This window comes from Globicephala melas, chromosome 1, assembly GCF_963455315.2.
Source record: "Globicephala melas chromosome 1, mGloMel1.2, whole genome shotgun sequence".
Classification (NCBI taxonomy): domain Eukaryota; kingdom Metazoa; phylum Chordata; class Mammalia; order Artiodactyla; family Delphinidae; genus Globicephala; species Globicephala melas.
Window position 1 is genome coordinate 161,429,608 of NC_083314.1, and position 26,894 is coordinate 161,456,501.

Consider the following 26,894-nt stretch of genomic DNA (forward strand, 5'->3'; position numbering starts at 1 on the left):
GCCGGCACCCAGGAGGGCCCTTGATAGCATCGGGGGTGGTGGGGGGTTTCAGGCCACATGCCAGGCCAGGGATGGATGTCTTTGGGCAGGGCGGGGCAGGGCAGGGCATGTCCCCAGAATTCCCCTCCTCCACATTAGTGGCTTCAGACCTCAGAGCAACCCCACCAGGGCCAGAAGGTCAGGCTGAGAGTGAGCAGAGACGGAGGGTGGACAGCTGATGAGAGGCCCATGAGGTCACCTGGCCCTCTACCTGATTTCTTTTTCAGCCCCCTGTGGGGGACAGTATGTGGGTTCAGATGGAGTGGTCTTGTCCCCTAACTACCCCCAGAACTACACCAGTGGACAGATCTGCCTGTATTTTGTCACCGTGCCCAAGGACTACGGTATGGATTTTGTGTATATTTGTTTATGTTTTCCAGCGCCTTCCAATTCCACTCCAAATTGTTTCCACTCGTATCGTGCCAATGGGCCGAGCAGTCTTCCTCAGAGGGCAGCTGCGTGCCGTTGCTCTGCAGTGGGCTGTAGAGTACACTCCTGATACACACGGGAGGAAGGGACCAGTGAGACCTGCTGGAACCAAGGGCGGGGTGGTTAGGGAGGGACCAGCCGGGACAGAGGGAAGGCAGGGTGCACCGGGGGCTCCCTAGCCCAGCCCGGGTCTGCAGAGAGGTGCTGCAGACCCAGGCCGACTGGGAACCCAGGGGAGGGTGGCGGAGGGCCAGGAAGAAGGAAAGGAGTGGGACTGAGCTGGACTTGAACGTACAGGTGAGGGAGCTGGGCGCCCCATCATTCCACTGTTCCGTCTGTGCGCGGGAGCCTGGTCCAGCAGCAATTGGTAGGATGAGCAAGAAAAAAAGAGAGCAGCAGGTCAGGGCCCTGGAAAGGCAGAGAAACCTCCAGATTCCAAGAGGCCCCGGCAAAGAGAAGCCAGCCTTGTCACCTGGTTAGCAGTGGGACAGGTAAGAGCCCTGGCAGCTCTGGAGGATTCAGGAAGTTCCTGAGGGTCACAGGCTGGTTGTACCCGGGCAATCAGTGACTGGCCAGACCGCTTTCTCCCTGGATCTCCTCTTTGTAGGAAGAGGAACAACTATTTCTAAACAGAGTTGGCGTTAGTGGGGTAAAGGCCGTGTGTATATATCCTGACCATCTGAGATGGGGCAGCCTGCAGAGAACCGGCTGCCTTTTCCCCAGAGACAGGATGGACCGAGCATGGGGCAAGGCCTGAACATTCACCAAACATTTATTAAGCACCTCCTAGGGACCTCGCACTCTGCTGGGAACCAGAGCTGCAGAGATGAGAGAGACGTGTTTTCTGCCCTCTGTAAATTCCCAGCCTCATCTTTACCCACAGCTCTTGCCGTCGGGCACCACTCCCACACCAGCACCTGCACACTCGTGTGCGTGGGCACACGCTCCCCGGCACATGCATGTGGCGGGAGCTTTGGACCTGTAGGATCACAGTTAGAAAAGTACTGAAAGGTTGTCCAGTCCCACCTGCCACCCAGAGCCGAGTCCTCGATAGCTGGGCTGCATATTGTACTTAATTCCTCCGGTAATAAAGAGCTCGCGCCTTTGCAGGCCGCCAGCCCCGAGGCTGGGCAGTTTCACTGAGCTGGAACCTGTATGTGGAGAGCTGATTCTAGGAGGCGTCGTGATCTGTCCCAAGCATCTTCCCTTTCTTACTGATGCTAAGCCCAGGGATTTAGGTGCAGATTTCTGCCTCAGGTCGGAAATACTTGTCCCCAGCCTGTGTCTCAGCCTTAACACCCTCTCCTCATAGATCTTTCTTTGATCCCCTATCTGAAGTGGACTGCCTTGCCTTATCACTTTTCTCGCACTGCCTCTAAAATTTAACACTATCTGAAATTATTTTGTTTATCTATTTGCTTAAGTGTGGTTTTTTTTTTCACTTTGGACTGTCTCTTCCCACTAGAATGCACACTGTGTGAAATCAGGAACCTTGCCCATCCTGTTCACCTCTGTAGGGGACAGTGTGGAAATATCCCTGCCACCACCCCTCACTCAGCGCCCATTTTCAAGGCACCAAAACAGGCTCTCCCTCCTTCTCCTCTGCCCGTGAGTTGAGAGCTAAAAAGCTCTCACTCCACTCACTACTATACTCATCGTTGCAAATGCTTTCTTTCCGCAGGCAGTCAACTCCGTGGCCTAAGTCCCTCCCAGCCTCAACACACACGCACACACACACGCACATGCATGCACATCCGACTTCCTACATGCTCAAGGCTTAAGCCAAAATGAGAAGGGCTTACCCTGGTACTTGCTTTCAGATGCACCCAGCCAAATGGGAGACCGGGGCAGGCAGAATGTATCAGGGTCTGAAATGGAGCTGTGCCCCCCATGGCCCCGCAGGGTCAGTAACCCCAGCCCCTCCAGCAGTGACTGGCAGAGATGGGACAGTTGAGGAAAGACCCTGTGATAGCCATCAAAGGGCAGGGCCCTTAGGTCTTGTCTGAAAGGGGACTCCTCGAGGTCATGGTCCACCAGTTTTTCAACCCCCTCCCATGAGCTAGTTGAGTGGCCTTGGGGAACTCAACCTCTGAGCTTCAGTTTCTTTGTCTATAAGATCAGATATCTGGAAGAGTCAGGGTTGAAGAAGATGACGTGCATGGCAAGCATGGTACCCAGCACAGAGTAGGTGCTCAATACATGTCATTTTGCCTCTGTCCTTGGATTTGCCAGAGGGAACTGAGGTAGAGATGTTTGCCTGTTCCATGGACAGTCGCTCCTTCCTCAGGAGAAGGCTGCTATTCAGCACCCTCATGCCTCTTAGATGTGTGGGATCTTGTATCCAGGGGATGCCCTCATTGGCTGGATCTTTGAAGAAAAAGTGAAGGAAAATACAGGGTCCTGAGGTCAACATGGAACACAGGGGAACTTACGGAAAGCTCTTCGGTTTCCTAGAGTAGCTACTGCCACTGCAACTTGAGAAAGGACTAGGGTTAGCCTGGCTGCTCGTGCAGTCCGCAATGTCATCTTGACCTGTGTGGAGAATGCCAGCCCGACCCTTCCCAGGTCCCTGCATCCCTGTGCCCAGTGTCTAATCAGCCAGTGGAAAGGCTCAGCAATCAGTTAGCCCCATGAACCGACAACCTCCTCTGAGGTCGCCCTGCTCCTCCAGCTGTCCAGGGCTCCCCCCCAGCACGGCCGCCCAGCCTTGCCCCTGAGCTCTCTGCACCGTGTCTCCTCCACAGTGGTGTTTGGACAGTTTGCCTTCTTCTACACGGCCCTCAACGACGTGGTGGAGGTGCATGACGGCCACAACCCGCACTCTCAGCTCCTCGGCTCCCTCTCGGGCTCCCACACAGGTACCCAGGGCTGGGCCAGCACGGTGAGGGTGGTGGGCGGGGCGTCGAGGGGAAGGAGGAGGGAGGCCCTGTTAGCAGGGCGTGGCCACGGGTGGAGCCACACCTTTGTGTTTGTCCTACGCTGCTGCTGTCAGCTCCTGATGACACCACATAGAAGGAAGCTTCAGAGCCTACCCTCACCCCAAGCTGTGTCTACACCCCCCAAGTGGTATAGCATTCCCCTGTGGGTTGATATTGAGACCCAACCTGTTTTTCTAATGATAAACATGTTGCACTTTCATTGTAGAAAACTTAGCGGCAAGACAAATTAATTGTGTAGAGAATTAAAATAAAAACCACCCCGAAAGAACCACTGAAAAGGTGGAATGTATTTCCTTCCAGTCTTTATATCTACTTGGACTTAATCTTTTACATTTTCTATTGAACACAACAATATACATATTTTTATTAAAATGTTCATTGTGAGCATTTCTTTTTTTATTTTCCTCTGTAATAGGATTTTTAAATGCTGCATAAAAGTCTATCATATAGTTATTTAAAATTTATGTAATGAATTCTCTATTATTGAACATTTAGATTGTTTTCTTATTTTTCACTCTCATGAATAGTAATTCAATATAGTATACATATATCTTTGTATACATCTCTATTACCTTAGAATATCTAGAAGTAGAATTGCTAAGTTAAAGGAAATGTGTGATCTTTAAGGCTTTTTATAATGATTGTCAAATATCGCTCCAGAAAGTTCTTACCATTTTGTTCACCAACAAATAAGAGGACATGTTTTTGCAGCTCAATAACAAAAGAACAAACAACCCAATCCAAAAATGGGCAGAAGACCTAAACAGACATTTCTCCAAAGGAGACATACAGATTGCCAGCAAACACATGAAAAGATGCTCAACATCACTAATCATTAGAGAAATGCAAATCAAAACCACAATGAGGTATCACCTCACACCAGTCAGAATGGCCATTATCAAAAAATCTAGAAACAATAAATGCTGGAGAGGGTGTGGAGAAAAGGGAACCCTCTTGCACTGTTGGTGGGAATGTAAATTGATACAGCCACTATGGAGAATAGTTTGGAGGTTCCTTAAAAAACTAAAAATAAAACTACCATATGACCCAGCAATCCCACTACTGGGCATGTACCCTAAGAAAACCATAATTCAAAAAGATACATGTACCGCAGTATTCATTGCAGCACTATTTACCATAGCCAGGACATGGAAGCAACCTAAATGTCCATTGACAGATGAATGGATAAAGAAGATGTGGCACATATATACAATGGAATATTACTTGGCCATAAAAAGGAACGAAACTGAGTTACTTGTAATGAGGTGGATGGACCTAGAGTCTGTCATACACGGTGAAGTAAGTCAGAAAGAGAAAAACAAGTACCTTATGCTAACGCACATATATGGAATCTAAAAAACCCATACTGATGAACCTAGCGGGAGGGCAGGAATAAAGACACAGACACAGAGAACAGACTTGAGGACACAGTAGGGGAAGGGGAAGCTGGGACAAAGTGAGAGAGTGCCACTGACATATATACACTACCAAATGTAAAATGGATGTCTAGTGGGAAGCTGCTGTATAGCACAGGGAGATCAGCTCCATGCTTTGTGACCACCTAGAGGGGTGGGATAGGGAGGGTGGGAGGGAGGCTCAAGAGGGAGGGGATATGGGGGTATATGTATACATATAGCTGATTCACTTTGTTGTACAGCAGAAACTAACACAATATTGTAAAGCAGTTATACTCCAATAAAGATATTTTTTAAAAAGAAAGAGGGCATGTTTTATTCTCCCAAAAACTAGGTAATTTAGAAAACAAAAACATCATCAGTTTGAAAAGTGAAAACAGTATCTCATTTTTTAATTTGCCTTTTTTTATTACAACTTAGGTTAACCTTGTATAATGTAATTATTGGCCCATGAATTTTTTATTTGTGAATTTACTTGTAAATTATTTTTGTATATATTTAGTAGAGCTCCATATTATTAGAAGCTATATATATTACATGCCATAAAAACCTCTTATCTATAGTATATGCTATGAAAAACCTTCCCCTATAGTTTGTCATTTGCCATTTAATTTTCTTCAGGTCATGTTTTAATGTCAGAAAATCTAAGTTTCCCATGATATTAAATCTATCAATGTTTTCTGCTATAGTTTTCTCCTCTACTTTTCTGCTGACTAAATAAATACTCCTCTGGGTTTTCCTTTACTTCTTTTTTAGTTTCATTTTTTCTTTTAATACCTTTGGAATTTATTTTGATTTATTATTTGAACTAGGGAACACCTAACCAACATCTTGCAAATTTAGTTAATCAGTTGTTCTAATGAAATTTTCAAATTGCCAGATTCACATATATTAAGTTTTTATAAAGTTAAAGGTATGTTTCTAGACTCCTCTGTTTATTCTTGTATCAGTATCAAAAAGCTTTAACTAGTGTAACATTATAATAATGTTTAACACTATAATAATTTTAAATATATGGTTCTGTAAGTCCCCATTGCCATTCTTTTTTTTTTTTTTTTTTTTTTTTTGCGGTACACGGGCCTCTCACTGTTGTGGGCTCTCCCGCCGCAGAGCACAGACTCCGGACACACAGGCTCAGCGGCCATGGCTCACGGGCCCAGCCTCTCCGCGGCATGTGGGATCTTCCCGGACTGGGGCACGAACCCGTGTCCCCTGCATCAGCAGGCAGACTCTCAACCACTGTGCCACCAGGGAAGCCCCCCATTGTCATTCTTGATTTTGAATTTTTTATTGATTATTCTTGCTTAATTTTGCTTCCAAATAACTTTTAGAAATATTATATCAAGTTAAAAAAAATTGCATTGGAATCTTCATTGGAATTCCATTAAACTTATAGATTAATTGGGGGAGAACTCACATGTTTATAATAGTAACTCTATTTCCCATTAGGAATATGGTATGTCTCTCTATTATCTTTTGAAAGAAACAAACAAAAAACACCTTTGGAAAGGTGCTATAATTTTCATTTAGGCAGTATCCATTTTCTGTTAACTTTATTTCTAGATATTTTGTGGAATTTTTGTTGCTGCTACTGTAAATGAGTCTGCCCCCGGCATCACCTGCCGGCCCCACCATTATATTTTCTAAGTGGTCTTTGCTAGTATATTAGAAGACTGCTATTTGGGATATATTCATCTTGTAAAGTCATTGAATCCTCCATAATAATGCTAACACTGCCAACTGATTCTCCTGGGTCCTCTAGGCAAGAAGCAATATCATCTGAAAATAAATTTGTCTCATTATTTTATCTCTTTTCAGTAGTTTTTCTTTTACTTTCTTCCATGGTTATTGGTCTAGTCAGGTATATTACCTTAACATCAATGTTAATATTTTATATGTCAGTAAAAAAATCTATTTTGTGTTTATTTTAAATGTAATACCATCGCTTACATAATATCCTATGATGATGTTTAATCTCTTTTGTATTAGTGGTTATACACAAGAAGAACAAAATAATCTGAAGAAAAATAGGAGGAGAGATGTCATGAAACAAAAGCAGAGGTTAATTAATTAGAAAATAATAACAAGCTCCACAGACTGAATGGTATATTCATAGTTGCCCTTCTCAGCTGGACCAGAGGTTTTATATTGTTTAGTTTGTTTCATTTTGTTGGCTTCATTCTGTTTTATATTCAACTTATCAATTCTTCTGTAGACTTTGTTATTGTTTTATAATTAACTGAACCCTGCTTTTGTTTCATAACGTCTCTCCTTTTTTTCAGATTATTTTATTCTTCTTGTTGTAACTTTTTGAATATGAGAGTTTTGTTTATTTTCTCTGTGTAATAAAGAAGCATGTTTACAGCATATATATATTCACCTCTAAGCATAGTTTTGGCTTCATGCCATAAATTTTGATATGTACTATTTTCATCATCATTACTTTCTAAATAATCCATGATCATGATTTACTCTTTCTGCCCAAGAGTTGTTTAAGGATGTCTCTTCGTTTTCCCCAAGAACCTGGATTTTGTTCCTGTTACATTTAAACATTTGTGTTAATCTCTATTTTTATTGCCAGGTAGTTAGAGAATGCAGCCTGTACCATTTCTACTTTGGAGATTCAGTGAGGTCCGCTCAGTAGCCAAGGACATTTTTTTAAATTCCTTAATTATCTGAGAAGAATGTGTGTTCTCTGTGCGTAGAGAGTCCATGTAGAGAGTAGGGGGTGAGCACAGGCCCTGTGGTCACACTGCCTGGTCTCTAATCTCATCTCTCCAACTTGCATGCTAGGTGCTTGCCGTCACAATCCTTGGCCACTCCGAGCTTCAGTTTCCTCATGTGCAAAGTGCAAAAAGTAAAACTTCTACCTCCTAGATTTACTGTTAGGATTCAGTAAGCTTTGTAATAGCCATTAGATAAGGCTTACTCATATTTTTTTTTTTTTTTTTTTTGCGGTATGCGGGTCTCTCACTGTTGTGGCCTCTCCCGTTGCGGAGCACAGGCTCCGGACGTGCAGGCTCAGCGGCCATGGCTCACGGGCCCAGCCGCTCCGCGGCATGTGGGATCTTCCCGGACCGGGGCACGAACCCGTGTCCCCTGCATCGGCAGGCAGACTCTCAACCACTGTGCCACCAGGGAAGTCCAAGGCTTACTCATTTTTATTATTCAAACCCATTATATCAGTGGTTCTCAATGAAATGGAACACCCCACACATACACACTCATCCAAGAGTGTAAATCAGGATTTTGGAGGGTAAGGTGCTTTTTCAAAATCTCTTGATAGATAGATAGATATAAGTATATCCATAGATATAGAAGTATAAGCATAGGTACAGGTAGAGAGATAGGTATACACTTAGGACCTGTAGATATAAATATGGATATAGGTATAGGGATAGATAGAAATGTAAACGACCAATAGAAATAGAAACAAATAGGGATAGAGATAGATGACTGATAGGTGGGTGGATGGGTGGATAGATGGATAGACAGATAGATAGATAGATAGATAGATAGATAGATAGATGATAGAGAAGTAGAAGTACAGGACCTATATACATTAATATCAATATCCTCAGATCATCTCTTATTCCTCATATAGAGAAACACTGATGATGAGCCTTTGGTGCTGATGGGAGTGAACTGTGTCCCTGTCCCTGAGGCTGGGCTGGGGGAGAAAAAGAAAAGCTTGAAGACCACAACTCAACAGTCTTCATTTTGTTTTTCTATTTATGTATCAGTGAGAATGTTGTGTGAAAGTGTCTGCCAGCACAATTGTGATATTTTGTTGTCTCCCTGTGTTTCTAACAATTTTGTATCTGTGTTTGCCTGATTTATCTTTTCTCATTTTCTTTGAGAGTCTTTTTCTTTTAAGAGGAAGTTTACTTATAAGTGAAACATGTGGCCTGCTATCTGTCACCTTGTTTTGTTCGTTCTGGGGTTTTGTTTTTTGTTTTGTTTTGCTTTTGCTTCTTCACGTTTCCATTCATACCTGACCCATCTCTAATTTCCAAGCTTTGCTGATACATTTGGACTTTATCAATGTTATTAGTAATTATTTTATAATTATGGACTTCTTCCCCAAGAACAAGTTTTTCCATTTGCATTTAGTTTTGTTCTCCCTTTAACAATAATTAATTGGGTTTAACTATATTTTCCTAGTTTTCTTTATCCCTGATGGTTTTTGATTTCCCTACTTTGGTTCGTTTTTTAAAAGTAGGGCTCCTCACTGCAGTACTTTCTGTCACCTTGCATGTATGAGAATGCCTTTCCTTTGATGTATCATATAAATGACAACCTGATTATAAATCAGATTATGGGCCACAAACATTTCAAAGCTTCAGTGGTTACTTTATTCCAATAGTTAATATTATAGATGAGTTGAAATTCAGCCTGATTCTTTGTCCTTGTAGGCAACCCACGCTTTTCTCTTTTAAAAACCGTTCACATTTTTGTCTTTATTTTTAAAATGGAAAAGCCCACGAGGATTGTTGTGGTGGAAATCTCTTTTCATTAATTAGATCTGGCACTTTGTGGACAATCTCATTCAAAAACCTCAAGGCTTTCTCAAGCTTAGAAAGTTGTCTTCCTTCTTAAATTATTTTTTCTCGTTCAATTTCTCTTGTCTTCTCTCTCTAGAATTCTTGATATATGCATATTGGATTTTTTTTCTGCCTGTCTTCCACGTCGCTTGTCATTTCTCTCATTAATTTAATCTCTTTATCCTTTTTCTGTGGATTCTGGAAGAATTTCCCAAATTTAATCTCCACTTTGCTGTTCAATTTCTGCAGAATCCAGCTCCATGTGCTAGAGTTTCTCATCTCTTTGTAGCTTTTATTTATCTCAGATCTGTTCTTTGACACATCTTCCTCTAATTTCAGAGACGCAATGCTAAATTTAATCTTGTGACAACTGCTATTAAAAATCTTGTGAGATTTTTACCTGTTCTTTGTTGTAGTTCACATAAAGATACTTGCTTTGACTTCTGAGAGGTCTCCTACCTTAAAACTTTGGAATCTTTTCTTACGTCCAGTGATTTTACTGTGTGTTTATTCCTGGAGAGGGAGAGCTGCATACGTCCAGCACTGGAAGCTGAAATGGGTCCTGTGAGAGATTACGAGGGGTCCTACTCCACATGTATCCGGCCAGATGATGGAAAAATGGAAAAGTTGAGTTTGTTCTGCTCACATTCATTGAGAGGAGGAACTAGAGATGGTGGTGAAAATCAAGAAAAGCTTTTCTTCATGAGTTTCTTTTTGCTTTGGCAGGCAGAATTTAGCTGGGCAGTGACTCCTGGGCTCAGCCACCTGGGATCTATGTAAACCTAAGTGTGTTGTGAAAAAGGCTCTCTAATCCCCATGACCAGTAGCATCACATGGGCTTTTTGGAAGCACTGGTGGACCCCAGATGTGCCTCCCAATGGCTCCTTGGGTGGTTCCAACCCCAAGCCTCCCTGAAGTGATGTAGCCTGGCTTTCTGTAACACCTACTTTCCTTCTGACGGTGGGGTCAGCAGACATTCCCAGGGGTCCCTAAGGCTATGGAGGGGCAGCATGCAGAGTGGTCATGCCACTGCCCATCACCCCACATTCTCCCTCAGCTTCCACAGGAAGGCGATGGTGAGCAGGACTCCACCTCACGGCTGCAGGTCTGTCTGCACCACATCAAACAGAAGATATATCTTTATCTTCTGATATAGAAGCTATTGGGCTTCCTTAGCTTCCTGTGTCTGTGCGGACTTTCCCCACTTTACTGTGTTATTTGTTGGGTGACAATACACCCTGCTTTGCCTGGGATAGTCCCAGCTTTCACTTGGTTGTCCCAGCATAATTATTGATAGCATGCCCTTTGACTCTCGGAAGTGCCCTAGTATGAGCAATAAATTATATGATCACTCTGGTTGTCAGTCATTTCACAGGACATCTGGGAAAAGCCAGTTACTCTCCAGTGATTACATCACCCTCCTTTCCAGAGCTTGGTGCCTTTTTTGTTTGTTTGTTTTTATCAGATTGATATCAGTTCTCCAAGGAAACCACCAGTCAGTTTGGTAAGGGCCATTCTCCCCCATCCATGTGGGTCAACACATCTTCAGAAACTCTCTCCTTTCCAAGCAGGTCATTTGATCTGAACCTATCTTTCTTGATCTATAAACTGCAGGTACTGAATGCCAACCTCACACTGACATGGGTCAACATCAAGACCACGGATGTGAAAGCTTTCTGTAAACTTTAAACTGTAACTTGCAGTAAAAATGTGAGGTTTCATTTTAGGAAGACCTGGGAGGTGGAAGGGGCTGCTGTGTGGGGTGTGGGCAGCCCCTCCATCCTGGCCAGGATTTTACCCGCCAGGCCCGACTGCTGGACTCACAGTCTTCCTCTCCTCCTTGCCCCTTATCTCTGCAGGAGAATCGCTGCCCTTGGCCACCTCCAATCAAGTCCTCATTAAGTTCAGTGCCAAAGGCCAAGTTCCAGCCAGAGGCTTCCACTTTGTCTACCAAGGTATGCAGGACGTGGACGTGGGAGGTGTGAAGGCAGTCTCAGTTCTTCAGAGAAAACAGGGACCTTTGACCCCCTAGTCTGAGCCTCATTCTTAGGGTGTTTGGGGGCAGTTACGGGTTTGTGGGGAAGTTCCCTGAAATTCAGTTGAATGTTATACATTCATGTACCCAACAGACAATTCTTACCAAACTCCATGCTGGATAAGGGAAGAAATCATAGAAGGGAAGCTAATTTGCACACACACCCCCACTGCCCATTGTCTGGCACGGTCCTGATGGCATTGGGAAGACCAGCCCAGGCCTCTTACCTGGTTTTGTCTGCAAGACCCAGTAAAGGTGCGGGGAAAACACAGGCTTTGGAGTGAGTTGGACATGGATTTGGGTCCCAGCTCTGTCACCTTCTAACTGGGCACCAGCTACTCCTCCTCTTGGAGCCGCGGTTTGTTCACCTGTAAAATGAGGGTGATCATATTACCTCACTGATGGCGTTAAAACAGTTCACAGAGTAGCTGGCAAGAAGCAGCCAATCAGTGTCCGTTCCCTTCCTTACGAGCCCGGAAAGGCCAAGTCTTGGAATGCCCTGGCCTCCACCTGGAGGCCCCAGCCTCCCTCTGTCCAGCAGGACGTCCACTCTTCTAAGGCACAGGTTCCAAAAATGGTCCTGTTCATTCCACCGCCCAGGATGAGCTGTATTGCCTTGTGCAGGGGTAATCCTGCCCCTGGGACACCCTCCCTGGGGCCTGGGTTCAAAGGTCCTATTAGCCCCTGTAGGTAGGAGGAAGGGAGATTCAGGTCATGAGAGCACAGCCCTGGGCAGGGTCTTCAGGCACATGGGGTGAAGAGGGCAAAGCAGGGTCAGGGGAGAAGGAAGGGCCATTCTCCCTGTTAGGGGACATGGGACCCTACTGGGCACGGGCCTTCATTGGGAAGGCGGAGAGCACAACTGGGCCTAAAGTCTGGGCCCAGGGGGCTCACACTGCCTCCCATGGTTTCCAAAAGTTGTGCTACAACATTGTGTGTCTACCTATGTTTCAGTGAGGTGGGCCTCAACCTAGAAAGCCCCCTACCCTCGCTCTGAGGGAAAGCGCCCAGAGCCTGTCAAGGTCCCCACCCAGTTCCAGCCCCCCGGTGTGCCCATCCCCGGACCAGTTTCTAGAGGGGTGTGGCCTGCCCCTCAGCGCCCTTGTCCCCTGCAGCGGTGCCCCGGACCAGCGCCACGCAGTGCAGCTCGGTGCCGGAACCCCGCTATGGCAGGAGGCTGGGCAGTGACTTCTCGGTGGGCGCCACCGTCCGCTTCGAATGCAACTCCGGCTACGCCCTGCAGGGCTCCCCAGAAATCGAGTGCCTCCCTGTTCCCGGGGCCTTGGCCCAGTGGAATGTCTCAGCCCCAACGTGTGTGGGTGAGTCCTAGACAACCAGGACTTGGGGGCGAGGGTGGCCGGCCAACACACAGCAAGACACACAGCAGCCCCGCCGGCCAGAGTGACTTCACGGGGGGACCACTTCCAGCCAAGCCCTCGTCCTGTGGGTCGGCGTGAAGACAGCGAGGAGGAGCAGTGGGGGCTGCTCGGGGAGGGACATGGGGGCGGGGGAGCGGGAACCAGGTCCCTCAGGAGGGTCGTATGGGGAGGAGCCACAGGAGGGGGCGGGGCTGGGGCCCAGCATGGGGAAGCCAGCCGGGGGTGGAGTCACAGCGAGGGTGGGGGCCCTGGGAGGGGTCTGCCAGGGAGGCTCCCCTGGGGACCCACAGAGACCAGAGCGGCCTCCTTCCCAGTGCCCTGTGGCGGCAACCTCACGGAGCGCAGGGGCACCATCCTGTCCCCCGGCTTCCCCGAGCCGTACCTCAACAGTCTCAACTGCGTGTGGAAGATCATGGTCCCCGAAGGCGCTGGCATCCAGGTGAGGGCCAAGGGGGTGCCGGGGGCAGACACAGCAGCCTGTCCCTGCCCCTCAGGCCAGGTGTGCGGGGAAGGCCCACAAACAGAAAAACACAACAGGTCCCGGCTCAGGAAGGACAAGGGGTGGGTGCTGGCTCGGCCATCAGGGAAGCCAGAAGAAGGAGGTGGGCCCGGAGCTGGAGTGTGAAGGCTGGGGAGGAATCGTAGATGTTTCTCAAACGGCTTGAAGGGTTCCGTTCTTCAGAGTGTGGGGGGATGGAAGAGGAGGCATTGCAGGTGAGGGGAAGGGGGCAAGCCAGCAAGCACAGATGAAGCAGGGACAGCACCTGGCGCACACCTGGGGGGTCGCACCTGCAGCCTGAGGCTGCAGTGGAATCGGGACCATACTGGTGCCCGGGGGTGACAGCCAGTTGGAGGAGGCCCAGGACAGCTTCAGCGGCCGGGAGGAGGGCCCGGGGCGGGCAAGGCCAACAGAGGGGAGCCGCAGGGACTCAAGGTGGACAGGTCGCGGGTTACTGGCTCACAGCAGACATCCTGTCTGGTGCAGTCGAGACAGGAAAGTGAGGAAACCCAAGGAGTGTTGGAGAAGTGAGGGGGAGGCCAGCTGGACCGAAGTAGCCTGGACTTTCCTTTCCCCGTTCTCTACCTGACAGAGTACCCCGCTGCCCTGCAAGCATCTCGTACCTCTCTCCGCCACTGGACGATGAGCTGCTGGCGGACAGGGGCTGCATCTTACTTTTATCAGAGTTCCTAGCACAGTGTCGGGTCCAGACTAGGTGCTCCTCCCTTCACGTAGATGGGAAGGGAGGAGAAGAGGGAGGGCTGCCTAACCCATGGTTCAATCCCCCTGCCTTTCCAGATTCAAGTCGTCAGTTTTGTCACAGAGCAGAACTGGGACTCCCTGGAAGTGTTTGATGGTGCAGACAACACTGTAACCATGCTGGGGAGTTTCTCAGGTGAGGCGGGGCTTCTAGGGACCTGGACTCTGAGGACAGTAGTGGACTTTTATTATTATTATTGAAATGTAATTCACATGCCATAAAATTTGCCATTTTAAAGCGTACAATTTAGCAGGTTTTAGTATATTCACAAGCTTCTACAACCATCACCGCTATCCAATCCCAGATCGTTTTCATCACCCCAAAAAGAAACCAGGTACCCATCTGTACACACTCCCCATTGTCCCGCACCCCCGCACCCCCTGGCAATCACTAAGCTACTTTCCATCTCTATGGATTTGCTCATTCCAGACATTTCGTATAAATGGAGTCCTACAATAGATGGCCTTCTGGGTCTGGCTTCTTTCACTCAGTGTAACGTTTTCAAGGGTCACCGTGTACAGCACACATCAGCACTTCACCGTGTGGACAGACCACATTTCATTCATCCATTCGTCAGTTGATGGACATTTGGTTGTTTCCAACTTGTTGGCTAATTTTGAATAATGTTGCTGTGGACATTCACGTACAAGTTTCCATGGGAACATGTTTTCAGGTCTCTTGGGTATACACCTAGGAGTGGAATTCCTGGGTCATATGTGATTCTATATGTAACTCTTTTGAGGGACTGTCAGCAGAGTGGCCACACCACTTCCCATTCCAGCACTGGACTTCTAAGTGTGGTGTATGATTTTGCCCAAAGGTCAGGGCAATTATCTGGGTCTTGTAGACCCCAGAACTTCATGCTGCCAAGACCTAAGAGGCGTCACGTGCCCCAGATAAACTGTCTACACTGCCTGAATGGCCTAGAGAATTATCCACGTCAGAGTCACTTTGAAGACACCTGGAAGGGGACCAAACTCATAGGCCACCTGAGGGAAGTCGCCCTGTTGCTGGCACGTGGCTCTGCCACTGCTTTTTTGAAGGAAGTTGTTTGGAGTCCCTCCTCCCTCAGCCGTTGGAGACCCAGCACACTAAGGCGAGCTAATTTGTCATTCAGTGAGTTTGATAACTGGGGACATCTGGGGGCCTTGGGAGCAGAACGTCAGCAGGTAGCAACAGCCGGCGAAATGGGGAGGCGCCCAGGGGTGAGGAGAGGCTAAGTCTGATTGGTCCCCATTTCCTCGCCAGGTACGACCGTGCCTGCCCTGCTGAACAGCACCTCCAACCAGCTCTACCTGCATTTCTACTCCGACATCAGCGTGTCTGCAGCCGGCTTCCACTTGGAGTACAAAAGTGAGAATCCAGAGTGTCAGCGCTTGCAGGGTTCAGGGTGGGAACTGACAGGGCCCAAGTTCCCACAAGGAGCGGGGGTTATCCTGCGGCTATATATTCTCCACCCCACTGAAGCCTTACGCCAAGCTAGATGAGGATGCGTAAGCTCAGAGAAGGTCTGAAACCTCCTCAAGACACACAGCCAGGAAGTGGTGGAGCCAGGGTTCTCACCCAAGGGTCCGTTCCTCAAAAACCTGTGTGCTTCCTCTGTGTCCACACAGGAGTGGGAGGGGGGCCAGGTCACCGGCTTGGGCCCAGTAAATTATTTGGGGTGTGAGACAATGGAGGTTCTCTCCTCCTCCAGTCCTAAAAACTGACTTCTCCAACCCCTGGTCAATGATGCAACTGTCCTTGAAGTTCTTCTCCTCATTGCAAACTTCACTCCTCTCCCACTCTCAAAACCTTACATCCTGGCTTCCAGCATCCCTAAGTGGTCACAACTAAAAACTCTTAAAGAAAAAGGGTTGCAGGGGAAGGGAGAGGTACAAACTCCTGGGCATAAGATAGGCTCAAGGATGTATTGTACAACACGGGGAATATAGCCAATATTTTATAAAAACTGTAAGTGGAAAGTAACCTTTAAAAATTGTATTAGGGCTTCCCTGGTGGCACAGTGGTTGAGAGTCCGCCTGCCGATGCAGGGGACGCGGGTTCGTGCCCTGGTCCGGGAAGATCCCACATGCTGCAGAGTGGCTGGGCCCATGAGCCATGGCCACTGAGCCTGCGCGTCCGGAGCCTGTGCTCTGCAACGGGAGAGGCCACAACAGTGAGAGGCCCGCGTACCACAAAAAAAAAAAAAAAATTGTATTAATTTTAATTTTTAAAAAAAGAAAAGGAAAAGGGCTGCAGATGTGCCTTGTGGGGCGACAAAGACAGAGGTTGCTGGGGTAGCTGCCTTCATCCTGAGACGGCCTGCCCATCCCCATCCCCACTGGGTACAGGAAAAAATATGTTGGCAGCAGTGTTTGCCACACATTCATTCAGCAATTACTTATAGGGTATTTACAATGTGCCAGGTGCCATGCTGGGGTTGGGTAAGATCAAGATGGGTGAGTCCCCTCTGAGTCCAGGGGAGAGCGGCAGACACGTGGACAGAACAGGACATGACAGCATTCCAGGTGCTCACAGGGGGGTCGCCAGGAGGTACAGCGGTGGTTCAAAGGATAGAACAGTCACTTCTCCCAGAGGCTGGTGGAGAAGTGAATGTCATGAAGAAACACTGGACACCTGCAATGTGGCACGCCCTGTGCTAAGTGCCCACGGAACAAAGATGAATAAGGCACAAAGCACAAAGTCTAGGGGAAGAGATGGACATGGAAACAGTGATTGTAGTTCAACCTGATATGCTAAGGGTGTACAGAAGAGGGGAGCTAACCCTGGCCACGTGAGACTTTACAGTCTAACCTGAGTTAGATTTGGAATGAGAAGTAAGAAATGGAAGAAGGTGTGGTTGGCTGGACCATCTTGGACAGGATGGGCAGATGGAAGACCCACTTGCTGCTAGAGGCCTGATAGGGTCAGCATTACCCAGCTGGTCTCAAAATGAACGAGCTTTGTCCAGGTAGTTGGGAGAGGACTAGCTGGACCCCAGGATGTTCATCGCCTGGAAGAACTGAAATGGGCAGCTGGTCAGAAAGCCCTGGGGCAGCTGGAAGCCAAGACCCTGCAGGGTGGAGGATAGGACAGGGACCTCCAAGACCTTCCTCCCACAGACCTCTCAGGCCTCACTCACCCAGCAGGGTGACGTATCCTGGCTCTTGAATAATGTGTACTTTTCCTTTCACCCTCTCGTCTCTGTTCTCTCCAGTTTTGTTTCCTTATCCAATATTTAAATTTGAGTTCTTAAATGTTCCCTAGAATCTTCTCTTTTCTTACATGTTCCAAAGATAGAACTTTCCTAAATCTTTTTGCCATTCTACTGCCTCATTCCCAGGAAAAATTCACCTTTCTGAATTTTTTTTTCTGTTGCTATTGTTCAAAGGAATGGGTCGTTTTCTCAGTAGCTGGTGTTTATCATGCACTGTCCTCTCACAGTGGAAAGAACTAGGGGAAAACAGAGGTCTCCATTAGTATTTGGAGACTGAAATTCCTAGGAGCCAGTACCCTGTAGTTGTGTTTGTTTTGTAGATAATCTACAAAGAGGGTACAGAAGGGGAGAATTAACTGCTATTGTAGAGGCAAATGGTTTTGAAGGGTACTGAAAAGTCTTGTCTACTGCTGTGTATTTAATATTTATTTAATTGAAATGGAAATGAAACAATGTGCTTTCAGAAGTAATAAATTGCATATGATTTTTTTAAGTCTTCCTTTGTTGTAAGCATGGCTTAAATAAATCAAGCTATGCAATGTAAAGAAATTAGAATGGACTTTTCTCTGTGTCCTTCTGTCTTCCTCTCTCTGTCCTCACCTCTCTCCCCATTGCATTCTTCTCCCACCACACTCTTTTGCTCTTGTTTTCTCTTTCTCTCTGCCCCTCCTCCTCCTTCTGTCTACCACTGCCATTCCAGTAAGCAGGTGCCAGGTTACTAAGTTCTGATCACCCCACTAAATACTGAGTTGCCTTCTACTTGGACTGCAGGGAAGAGTGGGGCAAAAAGAGACAAGATGACAGTTGAGATGAAGTACTTTCAGTTCAGTTTGATGATTGTTTTAATATTGTCCTTGGAGTCTTTTGGCCCAGATGCTGGGATTTGTGGATTTAGGCCGAAACATCTTCCATTTCCAAGCACGACATCCACTTCTTAAAAGCACATGTAGGACAAAAGTTGCTTGGGAAGAGCATGATGGAACTTCTTGGGGTGATAGCAATGTTGTATAGTTTTGAGCCCGAGGGCCTCTGGACAGCCAGAGTCCCCACATGATACCCGCCTGCCCCAGGAGGCTTTGGTCTGTTGAGCCTCTGTGCCATGTGAACATTCTGATTTTCTCATGTGCTGGGAGGTGAAAGGCTTAGAGGTTGGGAGGAGAGAAAGCAGAGAAGACACAGCTTGGAGGCAGCTGCTCCTCCCTGCTGCCAGCCATGCCCTCGGCCTGCTCTTACATCCACCTGATGGGCTTGTCCATTCTCCTGTTATCTGTCTCTGTCTGGTCTAGCGGTGGGCCTGAGCAGTTGTCCAGAACCTGCTGTGCCCAGTAACGGGGTGAAGACTGGCGAGCGCTACTTGGTGAACGATGTGGTCTCTTTCCAGTGTGAACCGGGATATGCCCTCCAGGTACCTCCCGTTGACCCCCAGGGCCGGAAAGGTGTCCCCTGAGCTGGGGTCAGCCGGCCTTCCCCCAGCAGAGCTGCAGTCACCAAAGAACAGAGAGAAGCCCCCCAGATCCCCCAGGCACTGTTATCCCCTCCTGGAGCTGTTCACGAAAAAGACAAAGTGCTGACTTTAGCCATTTGGCACAAGCCAGCCTTGAATGTGTTCCTGCAAAGTTTCGGTTTGATTAGACTTTAGGAAAATTGAATCTTCCTTTGAAGGCAGTGAGGGACTCTAGTAATTAAAGGAGTCTCGCAAGGAACCTTTAGAAATGAGAATTCTTTAGCAATAGCCGCTAGTAAGCATCCTTCCCCAGATCTCTCTCCCTCTGCCTCACTCCCCATTCCACAGTGGATCCATGTGTCTTGTTCCTTGACCCAAGGCCCCAGAACAAGCCCCCTGCTCCAGGTTGTACACGCAATTGTGCCCGTGGGGGCAGCTAGCCCACGCTGTTCTTGATTCCTCCAGGGCCACGCCCACATCTCCTGCATGCCCGGGACCGTGCGGCGCTGGAACTACCCTCCTCCGCTCTGTATTGGTAAGAGAGTCCCCACTTTTCCAGGTCATTCAAATCCATTTCTACCAGGGCTTTGAGTTCAGTGACATATCGCTGGGATCAAGTTCGACTCCAAAGGAAGTTTGGTATTCCGGGGCTGCTCACAGACAGTACTTTAGACTGAGGTTTTTGTAAGCTTTAACTCTCAAGATTTTCCTGACTTCTGGATACCTTCACCCACCAAATGAAACATGACAGGAGGCTTGCCCATTCGAAAACCTGATGATGACCATTCTGATTCCAGATAATCGACCAAACCCCAAATGGAACCTCTGGGCACTTTGGGCTTTCCCCTGTGACTTCTCGTGGGACAGACAGATGGAATCCACTGATAGAGGAAGGCTGAGGGTTCCCTGTGAAACGAGGACTTGGTTTGGTTTCTGTGCCGAGTAGTGATGAAGAGATCATTGGATACAAGAAAAGACAGGATCTCCACCCTCAGAAGCTTCTAGTCAGCTTGGGGCAGGGGGAACATCCCTTTATTGAAGGTCTGCCACATGCTGGGCACGGAGCTACGTGTCTCCTCACCACAGCTCTTCAGGGCAGCTGTCATCACCCTCATTTTTGCCAATAGGAAAACTAAGGCTTTTAGGATTCAGAAGAAAGTGGCAAAGTTGGGAATGGAAACCTAGGTTTCCCCGCCAACTGTCAAGTGCAAATCTAGGCTAACCTTCGGGTAGGAAGCAAGGTGAGCGAAGGGCGTGGCACTGGAGCATATGAGATTTCCCTTCAGTGATCTCACCAGGATACAGACCTGGTCGTCTGCAGAGCAGTCAGAAATGGGACTGGTCAGCCCAGGGCCCTTTCCCCATCCTGTATCACAAAGGTCTTGCCCGGGGAACTGCTCATAGAACAGCAGCTGCTGTGGCTGAGGGTGTACTGTGTGTGCCAGCCGCTGTTCCAAGCCAGGCGAAGTCCTTTCTGTTGTAACCTCATCACCACCCTGTGACACAAGTGCTGGGTGGGGGAAACTGAGGTTTGGGGGTTTGGGGTGGAGGGAGTTAGAGCTGGCCCAAAGTCACTCAGGAAGTGGGAGCATTGGGATTGTGACCCCAGTGGTCAACGCCCAGGTCCCCGCTTTGCACCCGGGCACTGATCCCTTCGGGTCTGTGTGCTCGAGTAGTCCTCTCCCCAGAAGGCGTTTGCGTACACACGGCACATGGCCTCCCCTCCGCTCCTTTCTGTGGCCTCCCATGACAAGCTAACCCCTTTCTGCTCACACAGCCTTTTCCTAATAAGATGTAAAAGGAAAGCATCGACGTCAACTGACCAGGCTGCAGTCGTGCCCCAGCCCTGCATCTTCAGGTGACTGTGACTGAAGTCACCTCGATTGGAGATTCAGATGCCCCAACCCCTCCTGGGCTGAAATAATCCAGTCACTTTGGCTCAGGGCGTGTGTCAACGCTCTGAGGGTGGGCTCGTGGTGGGGCTCTTCTGTTGACCCCCCAGTCCCATGGAATATGTATTTGTAAAGAGCCTGGCCGCGTGCCAACGCATCCCCGTCCCCTTCTTTCCTATTTTTCAGTCCTGGAAGAGTTGACTGGACAGTGAGGAGAGGGAGATTTGGGGGATAGTGTAGGAGATGGTCACATGTCTCCTGGGGCAGACCGCTTGTGCTGCATGACCTCGCTAAGGAAACTGACTTTGAAGGGCATGCGTAAGGTCAAGCATCCATAACTTGGGTTTGTGGACGGCTGGGCAGACCTAGGAGATGCTTCCCTTCCTGGATATACATGCTCAGTTTGGCCCTTGTCTGCAGTTTTTTAGGGAGATGAATTATAGGTTCCTTTGGGTTCTCAAAGGGAAATTGACTTGGGAAAGTCCAAATGCTGCATGGCCCCGTACTGACCTCACTGCAGTCCTAACGCTCTGTCTGGTCTCACGGTCACAGCGCAGTGTGGAGGAGCAGTGAAAGATATGGACGGAGTGATCTTGAGCCCCGGCTTCCCGGGGAGCTACCCCAGCAACACGGACTGCTCCTGGCAAATAGCACTGCCCGTGGGCTTTGGTAAGTCTTCACGCCCAGGCCTCTGGCTTAAAGCGGCTGTCTGCGGCTGTCACTAACCTCAGCTGAGTCCATTTAGCTCTCGGCCTCTCTGCTTCCTCAACTGTCGACCTCTTGTGCAAGCGTGAGGATCAATTAGGAATGGTAGAGATGAACGGGCTTTGGGGACATAAAATAGGGAAAAAACTTCAGGGATTGCCATTATTTTTTTTATCATTTGAGCAGTGGGCTAAAAGGCGGAATGAGAAATTACTCAGGGCTGGTTAAAAAAGAAAAAAACAATCTATTTTACTGAGACTGGACTTCAGCCTGTTCTTTTAATTCCAGTATCTAATTTCTCATCCTAATTAAACTGAGCCAAGGTCAACGTGAAATTGAGTTTGTGTTCTTTATACTCACCTTCTAGCTGGGCTTAGAGGTTGGGCGGTGTCTTTGTGTGTGTGTGTGTGTGTGTGTGTGTGTGTGTGTGTAGACACAGGGGTTGGCGTGGTGTAGAGGACACTAATCTGGGTACAAAATTAAATTAGTGGAGATTCATGTGTTGTGTACTGGGAATGTAATCTAATCCCCAGTATTTCTGTTGAAGAGATAAAGGATTTATGTTGAATGGAATTTATAGGCTGTACACATAGGTCATCTTGCCCAAGTCATTTCTCTGCTCCTACAAATGAAATGTCCCGAGGAGATCACTGCTGAGCAGGCCCGTGAACCCCCAGTCTGTGACCTCAGGAGTGAAGACCACCTCTTTTGTCCTTTATTTTTCATCCTAGAGTGGGTCTTCTGATGGAGAAGAGGCTTTTAAGAGAAAGTGATCTAACTAAAGATCTAAATCTTACCTGAGGGGAGGAGAGAGGTTGTGACCCCCAGAAAATGGAGTCATATTAAGTACCATCTCCTGAAGGAAACTGGGGATGGACGATCAGGGTACAAAATGATGATGACTTTGGCAGCCTTGGGAAACTCCAGATTTTGAGACACTGAGGAAAGAGAAGCTGGGAGACCCTGTAGCTCTGCATCCAGGCATGAGTCAGAAGAAGCTCAGATGATGAAGGGCTGGAGGGAGGGCTACATCCAGAGGAAAACAGAAGTTTAAGTGGGAGGTGCATCACTTTCTTTGTATGTCTTGATGTTCAGCCACCAGAGACCTCTATCTTTAAGTCCTCCAGGAAGTCATCCTCTTGCAGGGACCAGTCACAGAAGACCAGATTCCTTGCTTTCAAGTTAGTGTTGGACTCCAAACAGGCCCTAATGGCACCTGCTTTGTGTTTAAAAACCGTTGCATTTACAAACTTCTGCCACTAGATGGCAGCAGTCAGGCAGCTCAGTTCAGAAATTCTGCGATCCTTGAAGAGCCCCTTTCCTGGACGTGCAGCCCCGGAGTTGGGATGACGCATGGGCGGTGGGCTGGAAAGCATAGGTTCCGCAGATAAGTACAAAGGTGCTCAATGTAAAATTATCTGTAATTTGGAGACAATATACATGTTAAGTAATAGGAGAGTGAATAGTGTGGCTGGATAATTCATTAAATGGAATTAATTAATATGTAGTTAAAATCAATGAACTGTATCTTTACATATCAACAAGGACAGACCTTGAAAAACACATGCTAAATTTAAAAGTTTACAAAACTCTATATACAGTATAATAAGATTCATGCAAATGTTTAAAGCAAACCAGATATGTATTTAAGAATCTAAAAACATGAACTGGACGGCTATCTTCCAAATTCATGGAAGTGACTGCCTCTGTGGAGAGGACAGTGGGAGAGGGCAGGAGACATGAAGGGTCTTCAACAGTATACGCCAAGTCTTTATTTTATTTAAATAGTCAGATGCAAAAAATTCACGCCTGGGCTTCCCTGGTGGCGCAGTGGTTGGGAGTCTGCCTGCCGATGCAGGGGACGCGGGTTCATGCCCCGGTCCGGAGAGATCCCACATGCCGCGGAGCGGCTGGGCCCATGAGCCATGGCCGCTGAGCCTGCGTGTCCCTGTGCTCCGCAACGGGAGAGGCCACAACAGTGAGAGGCCCGCGTACCGCAAAAAAAAAAAAAAAAAGAAAAAAAAAAAATTCACGCCTATGTGCTCATTCTAAGCAAATTATAAAGTACAGACGAGCAAATTATAAAAATTCCAATTTATCTGTAATCCCACCATGCAGAAATAATCACTCACAGCTTAGTCCTCAGCATCAAAGTGTGACCTTCATGAAGACAAGGGCCTTGTAGATCTCGCTCCTCCCCATGCAGTGCCCACCTAGCACAGCCCTGATGCATGGCAAGAGCTCAATAAATGCTGTTAGTGAATCAATAAATAGTCCTCCAGTTTTTTAATACAAAAATTAGAACTGTATGCTACATACTGCTTTGCAGTCAGATTTTCATAATTAACATTGCAGACTTCTTTCTATGCTTAGAAATATATTTCTTCAATAATAGTAATCTAATTTTGAGAGATCTTATCAATAAATAAACATCAGTAGTCCCACCTTTATTCTTCAAAGAATATATTAATATGTAAGTTAAGATGTTAATGAGATCCATTTAACCTGTTGGGTTGCTAGGAGACCTTGATTAATCCAATAAGACCCCAAAGTATAAACTTCACTTGGCATCTTAATAGAACCAATAGGACGATGTATTCTTCTAATTTCTGAATCATCATAAGTGCTCTGGAAAATACCAGTATTGAAGTTCATGTCTTTTGTTTGGGTGTAGTTATGTTTAAGTGGTGGTATTGTTAAGTAAAAAGTTTATTTTAACAAAGCTATCTTTATACTGATACTACACATATGAATCCTAAATTTAATCAGGTGTTAACTCTGAACGTCGTTTTCCATAAAATAAAACAGACTCAAGACGGCACTCTGAAATGACTGCTGCCTTTCATTTCGAATGAATAATAGAAATACTTTTAAGTTCAGTCCTGCCTGAAGACGAGAGACTGGGCTGGACTGGTGACTCCCCACATGTGGTCTGGGGACCCTAACTGGGTGGGCAGTCCGTAGAGGGGACCCGTGGGCTCTGGCTGGTGATGCTTTCATGAGGCGGCACATGGGGTGCGGGACTGTATTGCTTTGGGCACTGTCTGCCTGTCTTGTTCCCAGGAGCTCACATCCAGTTCCTGAACTTCTCCACCGAGCCCAACCATGACTTCATAGAAATCCGGAATGGCCCCTATGAGACCAGCCGCATGATGGGCAGATTCAGTGGAAGTGAGCTTCCCGGCGCCCTGCTCTCCACATCCCACGAGACCACTGTGTATTTCCACAGCGACCACTCACAGAACCGGCCGGGGTTCAAGCTGGAGTATCAGGGTGAGGAGAGGGAAGGCCCGTCCATCCCCACCTCTTACAACCACCCGTCTTCCCAGCCTTCTGCCTAGGGGAGGAGGGAACCCAGGAAGGGCGGGGAGGTGGGGGGCAGGCCCGACCACCGGGACATGTCTCTCTGGCCCACAGAGGCTGTTGAACCCCTTTGACAAGCGCTTCCCAGGGCGGCAGCCCCAAAGCGCCTTCTCAGGCTCCATCCCCATCCCCACCCAACAGCCAGCAGCTTCCCCTGAGCAAGTGACCCATCAGTCCCTCTCAGGCATCCCCGAGTGTCCAACCAGCCACTGCCCCTTGGCCTTGAGAGGCTCGCTTCCTCCTCTGGGTCCTCCCCTGTGTGTCCGTTATGCTCGGCAAAGCTCCTCCTCTGACGTGATGGAGGATTCCAGTAACAATTCTTGTAACAAGCCCAGAAGGGCCCACTGAGCCTTAAGGATGAGACAGGTGCGTTTACTCCCGCTGAGGGTTTCCCTGTGTGAGGCCGGACCACGCTCACCGCAGCTCCCCCATCCTGAGCTGGAGTCCTGTGACCGGCCCTCTCCTCCTGGAAAAGCTCCATCCACTCCAGCTCAGGCTTCCCCTGTGGAGGAGCTGTTACCTGTGCCGTGCAGCTGTGCCCACCTGTGCAGCGGTACACGGGCCCTGATCGGACCCCACGTCTCCCTCGGGGGCTTTCCGAGTGTGACTGACTGAACCATTTGTTCTAACCTCTTTTCCCAGATTCTTCCACTGAATTTTTTTTCATGTGTTTAGACTTTTTTCCAAGGCTAGTACATGCTTGTCAAAAAATTAAAACATCACAGAAGTTTTTGTGAGCGCATCACAGAAAGTCAGAATTCTCCCATAACCCTGCCTTATGCAGAGATATCAACTTGTAACAGTTTGCTTTTCCCATTTTTTCTGTACATATACTGATGTAACTATATTTTTAACCAAAATTGGATCACTATAGATACTGTTTTGCAATCTGCTTTTTTTAAGTTAGTTTTTAATTACACAGACAGTCTATAAACACACCTACCGTGTTAAAAAAGAAAGGGGGAGGGAGAAAGAGGAAAGGAAAGAAGGAGGGAGGGAAGGAGGGAAAGGAGGGGAGGGAGGGAGGAATTAAGAAATTAAAACATTACAGGTAAGGCCGAGCTTTCTTTGTCTACAGCCTCCAAACCCAGAATTATTCCCCAGAAATAACCACTATTGTTTTGATGAGATCTTTCCAGATCTTTTCCCACACCTAGTTACATGTTTCTTGTGAAGAATATGTAATACGTCACGATTTTTTTGGTTGTGTTTTCTATGGTAATATAGAATTTCTATATACATACCGTTCTGACATTTGGCTTTTTTATCCCTTGTCGGAGGTGAATACTGACCAAGGATTTGGGCTTGTCACTGAGGGAAAGCCTTAAAGGGTACCCCACCGTTGGGCCAGTTATATGGGCGCTGCCCCCTCTGGGGACCGTCCCTGAGTATGGTCAGGGTTGTTACCACCTGGGAAGCCTCAGGAGGAGGAGCTGGGACCCTCATACCAAGGCAGCAGCAGCGAGAAGCCGAGCCTCTTTCCCAGAAAGTGCCACTTCGTCGGTGGTAACGCAGCTGCCCACCCAGAGGGGCTGTATGTGGGCGCATCGCAGAGGCCAACCCTAACTAAAGGAGCCTGTGCCTCTGAAGTGTACACAGCCTCGGTGGGCAGTGAGCCCTGCCCAGTGGGTCATGATGCGTCCCGCGGCCACAGGCTGTCCCAGGAGAGACTCAGGCCCAAATACAAGGTCAGGGTGCCTCTCTGGGACAGACGCGTGCCTCTCTCAGGCTTCCTAGTTATTAGTCTCCTAGGGCTGCTCTATCAAAGTACCGCAGACTGGGTGGCTTAAACAACAGAGTTAATCTCTCACAGTCTTGGAGCCTGGAAGTCTCAAGATCAAGGTGTGGACAGGGCTGGTTCCTTCTGGGAGCTGTGAGGAGGAATATACTCCATGCCTCTCTCCTGGCTCCTAGTGGGTTGCTGGCCATCTGGCATTCCTTGGCTTGTGGAAGCATCACCCCCGTCTCTGGCTTCATCTTCACATGTTGTTTTCCCTGTCTGTCTGCCTCCAAATTTCCCCTTTTTATAAGGACACCAGTCATATTGGAATAGAGCCCACCCTAACGGGCTCATTTTAATTTAGGTAAAGGCAGACGAAGACGCTGTTTCCAAATAAGGTCACGTTCTGAGACACAGGGGTGGGTTAGGACTTCAACATGTGAATTTGCGGAGGACACAATTCAACTTGTAACATCCTCTTTCAGGCCCAAGGGCTCTCCCTGAGGCTCCTCCTCTTGGATAAATGCAAGGT

The 26,894-nt window shown here is 47.8% G+C and overlaps 1 protein-coding gene across 6 annotated transcripts in view; it reads left to right on the forward strand.

The window, feature by feature from the left end:
* Nucleotides 1-26,894, forward strand: part of CSMD2 (CUB and Sushi multiple domains 2) — a 671,005-nt gene that overhangs the window by 531,218 nt on the left and 112,893 nt on the right. For all 6 annotated transcript variants that reach the window (XM_060308114.1, XM_030870139.2, XM_060308126.1 and 3 more), the window contains 11 exons: nt 267-383; nt 3,213-3,326; nt 11,226-11,321; nt 12,517-12,720; nt 13,095-13,219; nt 14,078-14,174; nt 15,288-15,392; nt 18,525-18,643; nt 19,148-19,217; nt 21,127-21,243; nt 24,343-24,552. In XM_060308114.1, coding sequence (XP_060164097.1) covers nt 267-383; nt 3,213-3,326; nt 11,226-11,321; nt 12,517-12,720; nt 13,095-13,219; nt 14,078-14,174; nt 15,288-15,392; nt 18,525-18,643; nt 19,148-19,217; nt 21,127-21,243; nt 24,343-24,552 — 1,374 coding nt within the window. The remainder of the gene's footprint in view (nt 1-266; nt 384-3,212; nt 3,327-11,225; nt 11,322-12,516; nt 12,721-13,094; nt 13,220-14,077; nt 14,175-15,287; nt 15,393-18,524; nt 18,644-19,147; nt 19,218-21,126; nt 21,244-24,342; nt 24,553-26,894) is intronic.